The sequence below is a fragment of the Macadamia integrifolia genome, chromosome 8 (assembly GCF_013358625.1).
Source record: "Macadamia integrifolia cultivar HAES 741 chromosome 8, SCU_Mint_v3, whole genome shotgun sequence".
In the NCBI taxonomy this organism is placed as follows: domain Eukaryota; kingdom Viridiplantae; phylum Streptophyta; class Magnoliopsida; order Proteales; family Proteaceae; genus Macadamia; species Macadamia integrifolia.
In genome coordinates this window covers 28,724,928-28,736,351 of record NC_056564.1, presented here as the reverse complement: position 1 = coordinate 28,736,351, position 11,424 = coordinate 28,724,928, and the positions used below count along the sequence as shown (strand labels likewise).

General features: G+C 35.0%; 1 protein-coding gene across 1 annotated transcript; it reads right to left on the bottom strand.

The window, feature by feature from the left end:
- Window positions 1-8,383: 8,383 nt before the first annotated feature.
- On the bottom strand, window positions 8,384-9,834 carry LOC122086400 (L10-interacting MYB domain-containing protein-like). Its single transcript, XM_042655180.1, has 2 exons — window positions 9,257-9,834; window positions 8,384-9,166 (listed from the first exon to the last, which is right to left on the bottom strand). Exons 1-2 carry the CDS (start codon window positions 9,584-9,586, stop codon window positions 9,014-9,016), a joined length of 483 nt encoding a protein of 160 aa, XP_042511114.1. The 5' UTR covers window positions 9,587-9,834; the 3' UTR covers window positions 8,384-9,013.
- Window positions 9,835-11,424: the final 1,590 nt, after the last annotated feature.

The window sequence follows — 11,424 nt, the reverse complement described above, 5'->3', positions numbered from 1 at the left end:
CTCATAAAAAATTAAAAAATAAAAAAAAATAAAAAAAAATAAAAAAAAAAAAAAAAAAAAAAAAAAAAAAAAAAAAAAAACCTCTTAAGTGGTTGAACTTTCACCAATGAAAGATGCAATATTGACAAAGAATTGACCAAGTAGAACACTTGAGCATACTGCAACCTTGAAATATCATAGTAAAACATGACTAAGCATTCAGAACCAAAGAAGCGTTATGACATTCACAATAATATATGAATGTTATCCAGCCAAGTCCGGAGCACCTGACACCATGTTGTGCCATAAGTAGTTTATATATGTGGTTTGTGAGACTAACTGTTGTCTTGAACTAGAAGATATTACAATAACGATTGCCCCACAATACCAAAGTAGCTACAAAAATTCACCAATAAGTTTAAGCTCCCCACCCCAATAAATTGAATTAGAACATCAACAATTACAGATTTACAGAGACTCGATCCATCAAACAAAATGCATGATTAAGATCCCTAATAGAGAACTGAACTCTATACTTTGATAATAATAATAAAAAAAAAAAAAAAAAAAAAATTGTTTTAACTAGATTGTCTCAAGAACATATCAAAAAGAGAGTTGATCTATGACAAGCTTTTTATAAGAAGCTTAAAGCCAAGTTTACTAAATTTTCACATTTATGCAGTTATTAATGACCATCTTTAATGAGCTGAATTGCACACTTCGGATTACCAAACACAAGTCCTTACTTGTAAATGATTTGTTGCTAGCTAAAATCAAATATTGCTAGTTTCTTATCTTTCAAGAATGCCTACCACATCTATATTAGAACATATCAAAGCACTTATTTAAGAATTAGAATTTGAATTAAATACATTTAAAGCTAGAGTATGCAGGTAATGTGGGACCTATTCTCCAAATAGCATATTCTTCAGACTGTAATTACAGTTTTCCCTATACTTAATTTGCTGCCACACCCCCATTGGTAAAAGAGGAGACAACATGTCATCCCAGCTCACCACAGACTAGAGTAAATCATGTCATACTTGATCCACTTGCATATTAATTGTGGGGTAGACCACAGAACCATTCTCGAATTTGGTCACAAATGCAATCAACCGCCACTTAACAGAAAAGTCAACCCCTCCACTGAAAAAATGTTCTCTTTCTTTCTCCATCCCAAAACCTGTGAAATATCTAACACAGCTCCAAACGCCATAAAATGACTAAGGTAACCCTTCCCCATCTCCATCACAAGAATTGTAACCCTAAAGACCATGAAAACAGATATTCTATCCAATATTTGGTCCTTTGGGCATCATTCTCAGACTGCTTCTGGGTTATCCTTCTCTGAGTTAAAACAAAACATAAACATCTCTCCCATGTCACAGAGCCTACCAGGATCCAATGGCTCAAAGTAGGAACAAATGAAAGTGATGGATTTTGTAGTCCAATACTTCAAGCAATAAATAAAAATTCCACCAAAATGGAGATAAAGAAAAGGTGACAAATAACATACCCAAACAAGACAACAAAAGGGTTCCTAAAAGAACATTTGTCCCATAAAGAATCAGATTTCTTTCTTATTCAAGGAATGGTAGAACATAGCAACAACAATAAGACAACCTCCTCTCACCGACTCTGTAGTAACCACCAGATCTAATCTCCCGTCCTGTCTAATTTATTTTTTCGGTATGTTTCTTATATATACATGTACACAATATAAATGTACAACTTTTTTCTCCTGATGAGGAAGGTGAGGATATATATGTTGATTGCTTGGAAGATTGGTGATTAGAAGAGTACATCGAGGGAAAGTGATGCTGAAATAAAGCAGGAGTCATCTTCACCCTTTTTTTTTATTATTTTTTGCTAACAGTCAACAAAAGAATATATTAAAATGAATAAAGAATTACATGTTCAAAGAATGAGAGAATCAAACCATTAGGCTACCACTCCACCTTCGGCATTGCCATTAGTAGAGAAGCAACCTAATCAGAAGAAAGAAACCAGTTAACAGAACCTAAATCTTGGTCTCAATTGAGAGTCCCAACTGATATCATGAGAAACAAAAGAAGGCACTGGGATCGCTTGCAGAAAACCGAGCAGATGCAGCATGCTTTGCCAATCTATCAGCCACCGCGTTGCCCTCCCTATAGCAATGTGTGATCCTCCATGTGATGCTGTCTAAATAGCATTTATAATACCACCATTTTTGCTGAATAGGCCATGGGATTGTTTTCTTATTGATGCAGTTCACCACTACTTGCAAGTCACACTCAATCCACAATCTTTCAATATTCACTAAAGATGCATTGTGCAACCCAATAAAAAAAGCATTGAACTCAGCCATAAAATTTGTCCCCACTCCTTCATAAGTTGCAAAACACCGTATGAAGATCCGTTGTTGTCCCTGATGACCCCACCCGCCCCAGAGTAGCCTGGGTTACCAAGAGAGCACCCGTCAATGTTTAATTTAAACCAATTATCTGGAGGAGGGGCCCATACAACTTCAACAATCTTCTCAGAAGGCACTCTGAAAACAGATAACATAAATTTCTTAAAAATTAATAAATCTATAACTAAGGAGATATGTATTTTTGCCATTTTTGAGAAATCTTGTAGATCTTGTATTATTGTTTTCACCAACAGATCAGCAGGACGAGAGTCATTATCATATCCTTAGTTATTTCTTTCCATCCATATCTTGCTTCACCTCAGATATGATATCGTGCTCAATTTCAGTTTGGACTGTCAACATGCAAAAAGGTGCTCTTTTAGAACAGAAGACCAACACAACTACAAGTTCACACATTCTAACTCCTTCACAAGAGATGCATAATGTCCTCATGGATCAGATAGAAATAGGGTATAAGATAGAAGAACATTGTATATAATAAGGCAGCATACATAAGATCCAGAATGATGGGATATAAGAACATTTTATACAATCCCATCACAACTGCAGGTTCACAGTTTCTACCAACAGGTCCAATACAATTAAGTAATGTATGGGTGAAGAGATAAGATCCAGAACTACAATGGCCTCAATCATCAGCTGGTCAAATGGTCACAATTAGTTGTATATATTTGTAATAAAAAAGACATACCACGCCATTTAATAAATTGTAGCTTACCCAATTGCACCGAACCTTGTGGGCTTTCTTTAGCCAAGGCTTGTGTTAAAAATTTCAGATTTCATAGTTGCAAGCTTAGCCATCATTGCTTGCATGCATTCTTGCTGAGTTTTCGTCTCATCTTGCCACTTCCTATTGCCACTTCCTGTCTCGTTCTACCAATAGTTTTCCAATAGTTTTCGCTCAATTGGAAATGACCATACCAAATTTTTATTCCACACATCATCTTTGTAATGTTTTGGCACATAACTCCAATCGGTATATTTGATTGGCAAATCTGTGGCAGTCCTAACAAATGTTCCCAAGTATGTATTGAATTCAGCACATGATAATGTCTTGAGGGCTCTTGAAGACCCTCTTTTCCTCTTGTCGCCTACAATTAATGATTAGACCAGATTAGTCATTAATATAGTGCCAAATTATTGTAACGAAACCAAAGATAATATCTTTTCAAAAATTAAAAATAAAGTAGGCTTGATCAAATCTCAAGTGAACTCCACTTAAAACAACCTGAGTTAGAGTTATAATGAGAGAAACCACAAGGGAACTCAGCTAAACGAAAGGAAATGATCAGCCTTTAAAAGCTAATGTCTACTCCACTAACTTGAAACAAATAATCATTACCACTAAAACTGATCCAAATAGAACCGTTTCAATTGAACTAAACAAAAAACACTTAATCCAACTAAGAAAATAAGTAAAACATCATCAAAATAGGCCACGAGCTGGTCTCAGTTGAGCTTTCAAGTATCCAGATTGGTTTTAGGATGTCAACTATTGTTCCCTCCACATTTGTTCTTATCATATTAAGATTAAATCACCATGGACAAGCAAATGCAGCTTTAGTGTTCCATCCTAATAGGTTGGCATATGCGGGAAATCCATTAATGGTCCAAAAGAGGCATGCACGTAAATAGACACTTTCTTAAATGATGAGTCCGGCCATGGCGTGTTGACTTTTTCTTCTTCTCCTTCTTCTTTGGTTGGAATTTGGCTGGTGGACTCGATTCGAACCTCTCACAAACAATTGACTCCACCCCAGATCCTTCCTAGGAAGATTCAGATAAAAGTTTAGAAGTTGGGCTCACTAGGTAGAACACATAAAGTTCCAATGAAAGAAAAGGAATCGGAAATTAAACATAGACTTTTAATAAATAAAAAAAGCAGCCTGAAAAAAAAATATTAAAATTAAAATTATATATAGTTTTGCTTTTTTTTTTCCCTCCATTGAATGAGGTAAACAACAGCAAGGGTAAAATTTACCACCCGTTTTATCCTCCTAATTGCAGCCACTGCCCCCTTTTCTTGTGGTAGACAGATCATAAGAAAATGACTGAAGGGATTCTTCCTCTCCTACGAATGAAGTCATATGTCAGAAATTTTATATCTAGTGTTGGGCTGTGTTTTCCTTTTGAGTTACAAAAAAAAATCACTATAATCTGCTTCAGGGTTATAGAGTCTTCGATACCATCATTGAAAAAACACACACAGACACAACACAAAAAATAAGATCTAATTGAAAAAACATTGATTAAATAAAAAAAAATAATAATAATAATAAAATAAACCTTTTTAATCCACTGGTAAATTGTTGATTCGATTTGTGTAAACGTCCTCTATCGTTGAATAACTGAGATGAAAAGATTATAATCACTTCTATGCGTGACACTATTTAAAGAGTAGATTAAGCAAGGATATAGGATGGTTAAGTGAGAATAGCCAATACCTTGTAATTATAATGCAAGAGATGTGATCGTTCTAGGGGAAACTCCACATGATCCATTATTACGATCTACAAGACAAAAATTACAAGGTATCTCATTTTAGAAATAAGATCTCAATTTTAAGTCATATATAATTGTTGCCACCAACCCCCCCCCCCCGGGCCTCAAGAGGATGTTGACACACAATTGGTGTTTTCAATTCAGTGGGCACTCTAATTTGTCTTAAATGAAAAAGTGTTCGAATGTAAATGAACCAAATTTTTGTTGACTGGATGACTTTTAACAGAATGGCTAATTATCTAAACATGACATTGTTGATGCATTATGGAAATCAGTTTTGTGGACCAAATGACCTCAAAACAAGGAAGTATACCTTTTGATATTCTCATTGTCCGATAAGACACAAGTAGTCTTTACTTCACATTTCTTCTTTTCATGTCTCATTTAATGATATAATTGTTTCGTTGAAAGTATAATAACTCTTTATGAATGGCTACTAACTACATCTCACTTTCTATGTTTACTTGTTTGGATGCTTAAAAAAATAAAAAATGTGTACCCAGTGCATGAGGCTCCCACATGTACAAGGTCCGGGGGCGAGAAGTACGCAACCTCACCCCAAAAATGTCGAGAGACTGTTTTAACCACTTGATCATCAGGTCACAACATTCGTACCTTTCCATTGGACCAACATTCCACTATTTGGGTGCTTCTCCAGGCCAAACATGGTAATATATTCTAACATCTTTACCAACTTCATTTCGCACCAAACTTCATATCCTTTCACAACATACAGTTTCAATTTTGCTTATGTAGGAATAGGTTCTTCTAATGTTTTTCAGATAACACTCACAGATTTTACGTTCTTACTCATATCTGCACTGCTTGGCTATGTAAGTTAGAGATAATCATACTATTATATTCTTTAATCTTATATATACTGTTTCCCAAAGATTTTGCAGTTGTTTTTATTTCTTGTACATCTGAAGTTTTGTTTCTCTAGTTCTACCTTCCCCCAAGAACTGACAGCGGCAGCAACCTTATTACGGGGAGTCATTTCTATCGGATAATAGAATATAGTATAGGATCAATCCCACCTTGTAATCTCGAGGGTAGAAGAGTTATATGGGAAAGACAGAACGCAAAAAAGGAAAAAAGAAATACTGAAATTCAATATTTTCATCTCAATTCTATTTGCCTTTCAAAACCTTAAGGACAGCATTACTGCTCTAGCAAAGGACAATGGCATTAGCAAATGAGGCAATTTTGTCTATTCCTATTGCCGTGATTTATACACATATGATCCCACTAACAACTCCACCAGACTTAATCATTAAACAGCTTATACTAACATGCTTTCCAAAATAAAACTAAAAATCAAATGACAAAAAGATTGCTCCAACTTCACATGGATGAAAGTAAGGGAGAAAGTGTCACACTCAGCCACTAAGGCTCTGTACGGTAACGATTCTGTTTTTTTAACATGATTTTGGGGCTAGCACACTTTTTTGCATTTCTATTTTTTTGGAGTGATTCTGCATCTTAAATGTTGTATGGTAATCGCAAAAAAAAATTGATTTTGTAACCTGAAAGAAACAGAAACATGTATGGTTCGTACTTAACAGAATCGTTTCTGTTAGAAACCAATATTTACATAAAGTGCCATCTTCACCATGGGTGTCAAAGTTGTGATTTTTAAATAAAATCTAAGGATAGTCAATGGTTTTTTAATAAATTCTAAGTTATGAAAATCATTATTACCCAAATAACTTAAGTTGAATGAGACAAATAAGAATATCTCCATATCAACAACATGGTGTTCACTTCAAATATGAAATATTTGGCCGTGTTTCCTTGCCATATGAAATATGAAATGTTTCAACAAAAATATGATCTATCATAATAACATAAAAGGATGAACAAGAATAAATTCAAGTATTGACATAATTCTTAAAGTATCTAATTATGAACTTAAGGGCATAAATTAGGTCTTCCAACTTAATTCTTAACTGCAAAACATGTCCCACTACTTCAAAATTTAAATCCAATCATCAAAATGTAATCTTGTAATTTGAGCCATTCCGGCTTTAACAGCTAACTCATTTGCAATCTTTTTCCTAAGATCATCCATCTGTCTTCTTCTTTCTGCTAAGCTTATACTAATGTGAGCCGGTGGTACATAATCTTGAATTTCTTCAGGCTCCTCATTCCACCAATTTTCACCAAACTCCTTAAAATTCTTATCTGCAATTTCTTCCTCCCGAATGAAGTCGTGAAGTGCACAACAAGCAATGACGATGCATGTTTGGGTGTTCAGTGGAAAACATGGCATTTTGCTGAGAATTGCAAAGCGCTTCTTCAAAGAACCAAAACTGCGCTCTATGACATTCCTAACAGAAGAGTGTCTATTATTAAATAGCTCTACTGCTGTCCTTGGACGTCTATTCCTATAATCATTTAGATGGCATCTTTGTCCTTTGAATGCCGTCAAGAACCCAGTAGTAGATGGATAACCAAAATCAACCACATAATATTTACCTAGCACGTAAAGTGAAAAGTAATGAATCAACATAATATGTAAAATAGAGCATAATCAACTTGTGAAGTTAAGATTTAAAATGTACCAGGTGGAGGATGAGGAAATTCAAATTTAGGGTTATTCAATGCCTCATTGAATACTCGACAATCATTTGCAGAACCCTCCCAACCAGCATACACAAAAGTGAATTTCATGTCAAGGTCACATGCACACATAACATTCCAGGTTGTATCTTCTTTCCTTCCTCTGTACGGTATTTGTTTGGATAGAGGTACAGAAGCACTAACATGAGTGCCATCAATCGCGCCAATGCAGTCCTAGTACCAATACATGGATATTCATCAAATCAAACCATGTATAACCACAAAACAACATAATCATTGTTTTAATTATAAGCAACATACCTTGAAGAAAGGATAGAGCTTTGGTTTTTCAAGAATCTGTTTAGGGCAACAACTGAAGTTTGGAGGTTTGATATTCTCTTGTCCGAGTAGTATGAAAGCACATAACACTTTCTTAAAGTGTTCACCTATAGTGTTAAGAGAACGCTGAAAGTGTTCTGCTATGTCTCTATACCTATCATTGTGACCAATGATAGATATAAACATTGCCAACTGCTCATCCACTCTTAAATATCGACTATCTTCCAACCAACCACGTTGTCGCATTAATACTTCAAGGTTGAGGAAGACATGGCGTTCCATTTTATACTGTTCATAGCATCTGTCTACATGTCCGTTTAGAACCTCACTCACTCGCTCTGGTCCTGTCAATTTACTATCTCGTATGGGCTCTCTAGTGTATAATGAATCACGTGCTTTCATCAACAACATCATACACATCATGATTTCTGCATCAGTGTCATCCCTTTCCATTTGTTCAATGTGTTCCCTAGATGCAATCATTCTTTGATCCATTCCTATAATATAAAATTAGAAATACGGAAACACATCAAACCATAATTTGGAACAAATATCCAAGACACCTTAAAAAAATAAAGAAAAACATAGCAAACCATCAAAGTTAAAAGTAGTGTCAAGGTACAATGAACAAATATTCAGGACATCAAATACTACAGTTATAAAAAAAAGTCAAGACACAGTCATCCATAACATCTTAAAAAGTGAAGAAAAACATAGCAAACCACCAAAGTTAAAAGTAGGGTCAAGGCACAATCCAAGTAGAGTTATCAATCTATCTAATTAAAAGAACTTTTCAAGAAGCAAACTACTGAAGGGTACGAAGGAGTATTGACTTCCGATGAGGAGGGCATGAAATTAATGCTTCTCTCCATTGCGGGTCAGCCATTAACTTCCGAAGTGCTTTCTCATATAGTGCTTCATCTAACTCATATCCTGACTCAAGCACCTCCATGGCCCTAGTAATCCCGTACATCTGTTCCGCATTTTGGGTTGAAGCAGTGGACATGCTCGCATCCCGTTCTACCCTTGATTTACTCATATCTTGAATTGCCTTGAATGCCATTGACCAATCATTAGACTTGCTCCTCCTCCTTTTCGTATTTGGAGTCCTATCATGCCTATGCTTAGTAGCTGGTCTTTTTTCCACTGCTTCAGTTTGAGTGTCACCTAATGGAGTAACTTCATCAGCGGAACTTGACTCATCACAAGATTCAATCATATTCCTATCATCATCAGCCCCCAAAGTTTCCAACATGGTTGTTTGAGTCCCACTTCTTCGCCGTCTGCATATGTATCACCAAATACCATACATAGTTCTGGCCATTGTGGTAGTCCATGCTTCTTAAATCGTGCCCAAGTAGGGTTATCCTAATAAATAAAAAATACGCATAATCAAATACTTGAATTGATATATCCTGGCATTTCAAAATACTCAAATTAAATACAAATTGAGCATACCTTAATATGCGATTCCCAGATGGATTCATCATCAACAGTACAAGTTCTTGAAGCAGTATCCCAACCAAAACCAGTTGTCTCCAATAGCTTCTTAAACTGACTATAATCCTGCCTCAGTTTGTTCACTTTGTTCTTCAACTGTATAATGGCATAGTTGACCCCAGTTTTTTCTTTGAAGTTATTGGCAATGTTGTTCCAACCAGCTTTATTAAAAGTCGAAGTAATCCTATTTCCTTTCTTAACTTCCTCTACCATCAGAACAATAAGGGTGTCTACATTTGCTTGGCTCCATTTTGCAGTCTCATTAACTGCTTGTTTTGAAGTTGACATTTTCTCACTATTTTACCAAAAAAAAAAGAACATGAATTTAAAATCCAAATTGAAAACACTGATTTTCACCAAGGCACCCCAACCCTTAATCTATGAAACCCCTATGACCTTACTCACACAGGGCTTTCAAAGGCCTTCAATGAGGTTTTGAATACATATTGGGCTGTACTAAAATGAACCAGTGGCATTCAACAAGAAAACTTCACTTCAATTCACTCCAGTAATAAATTAGAAAGATGTTATATTACCACTTCAAAAGGACTTCTACCACAATGCTACATATATGACCTTATCCCTTTCAGTAAAAAAGAGAGAACCAAGGAATCAAATTAATGTAGAAGTCTTGAGATAAATAATGGCCAAATAGATAGGAGAACAATACTATTACTTTTTGCAGTTTAAGTCAAACAAAGCCCAAAGCTAGGGATTCGACCTCTGAGCATGAAATTCAGATGTTCTTCAAATATATGCCAAATAGATATTATATAGTCCCTATGTTCCACTAAATACAAAATAAGGGTTTGAGCAAAAAACTGTTAAGGAAAGACCCTATCAAAGAACAAATAAGAATGATTAAAATTTGTACCGAGCAACAAAGAATCAAGGAGACAAAGAGGAGTAAAGAAAAGGAGAAGGGGAGAATCAAGTTAGAATTAAATGACAACATCAATCAATATTGCACACAACCGATGGAAAAGGATATTGCCACTTCAAAAGTCCAATGATGCTGGTAACAAAGAAGTGTTACCTCTTAAATGCATATCAAATATCTGAAAGTGAGGTTGCTTGAAAAGAAGTGCACAATTATAGTAACAATTATGTACTTAAGCTGGAATTATATTCTGGACCTTGCCTCGGATTATTTTAAAAGTTGTTTATCCTTGCATCTTCAAACTATTTCAGGAAGTAGGCCCTCAAGATTCAATTTGAAACAATTGTATGGGACACTTGGACAAGCCTAGAATACCAAATAAGTAAATAAAATTAAATAAATGAATGGAAATGCTTGATTCCCTAATTCTTTTAATAGGAGCAGCATTCTCTCCCACGACCAAATTTCATGCTGTAAAGTGGAAGCACCAAACTCAAGTGCTTGAGAATGTGCTCTAGATCTCTTTCATAGTTTCAATATGTTGAACTGTTAGCTGTTTCTTATTGTTTTTCCTCAGAAGAATTTACAGTTGGCATGTTGAAAAGGAATAGCATGAAAGATAAATCAGACTTGGTTAACCAGTTGCACATCATGACTCTCACAAGCCAACTCTGATTCCCTAGCAAAAAAAACTCTGTTTGGGTCTCACTGAAGTTCAACACCGGCTAATTGGTGGTGGAGACGAATAGAAAAAAAGAAGAAGGAAAGGAAAAATAATAGGGGAAAGAGTATGTATTCGTTTAAAAAAATAATAAAAATCTATAAAAATACTTGTTGTAGAGAAAAAAGAATGACACTATTAGTACCCATGAAAAAATGACAATTAATTCTAACAAACACAATTTACAAAGTCTTCATCAAGCTAAAAAATTTCCAAATTGATTCTAAAATAATAAAAAAAAAATATTCAAATATTCATCACTACTGGATTAAAAACAATATCTATATATATATATATATAACAAAATAAAAATTGTCATATTTCAGTGGTGTTGAAGTCCAATATCATACTTTTAGACCACACAATTGTCAGATTTATCATCTACAGAAAGCATTGTAATGACTGTACCGGAGATAGCCTGAAAGGGCAGAATTTTGGCTTTCCTCTCCGACCAAATTTCAGAAGATGTGCACCCTTCTTCAATGCAACAATTGCCTACATGACAAAATGTTTAGTCGAAGTTCA

Coding starts and splice junctions, on each gene's coding strand:
- LOC122086400 (XM_042655180.1), bottom strand. CDS start 9,586: ATGTCAACTTCAAAACAAGCAGTTAATGAGACTGCAAAATGGAGCCAA. Junction 9,167..9,256: donor TCTGGGAATCGCATATTAAG/GTATGCTCAATT, acceptor TTTATTTATTAG/GATAACCCTACTTGGGCACG.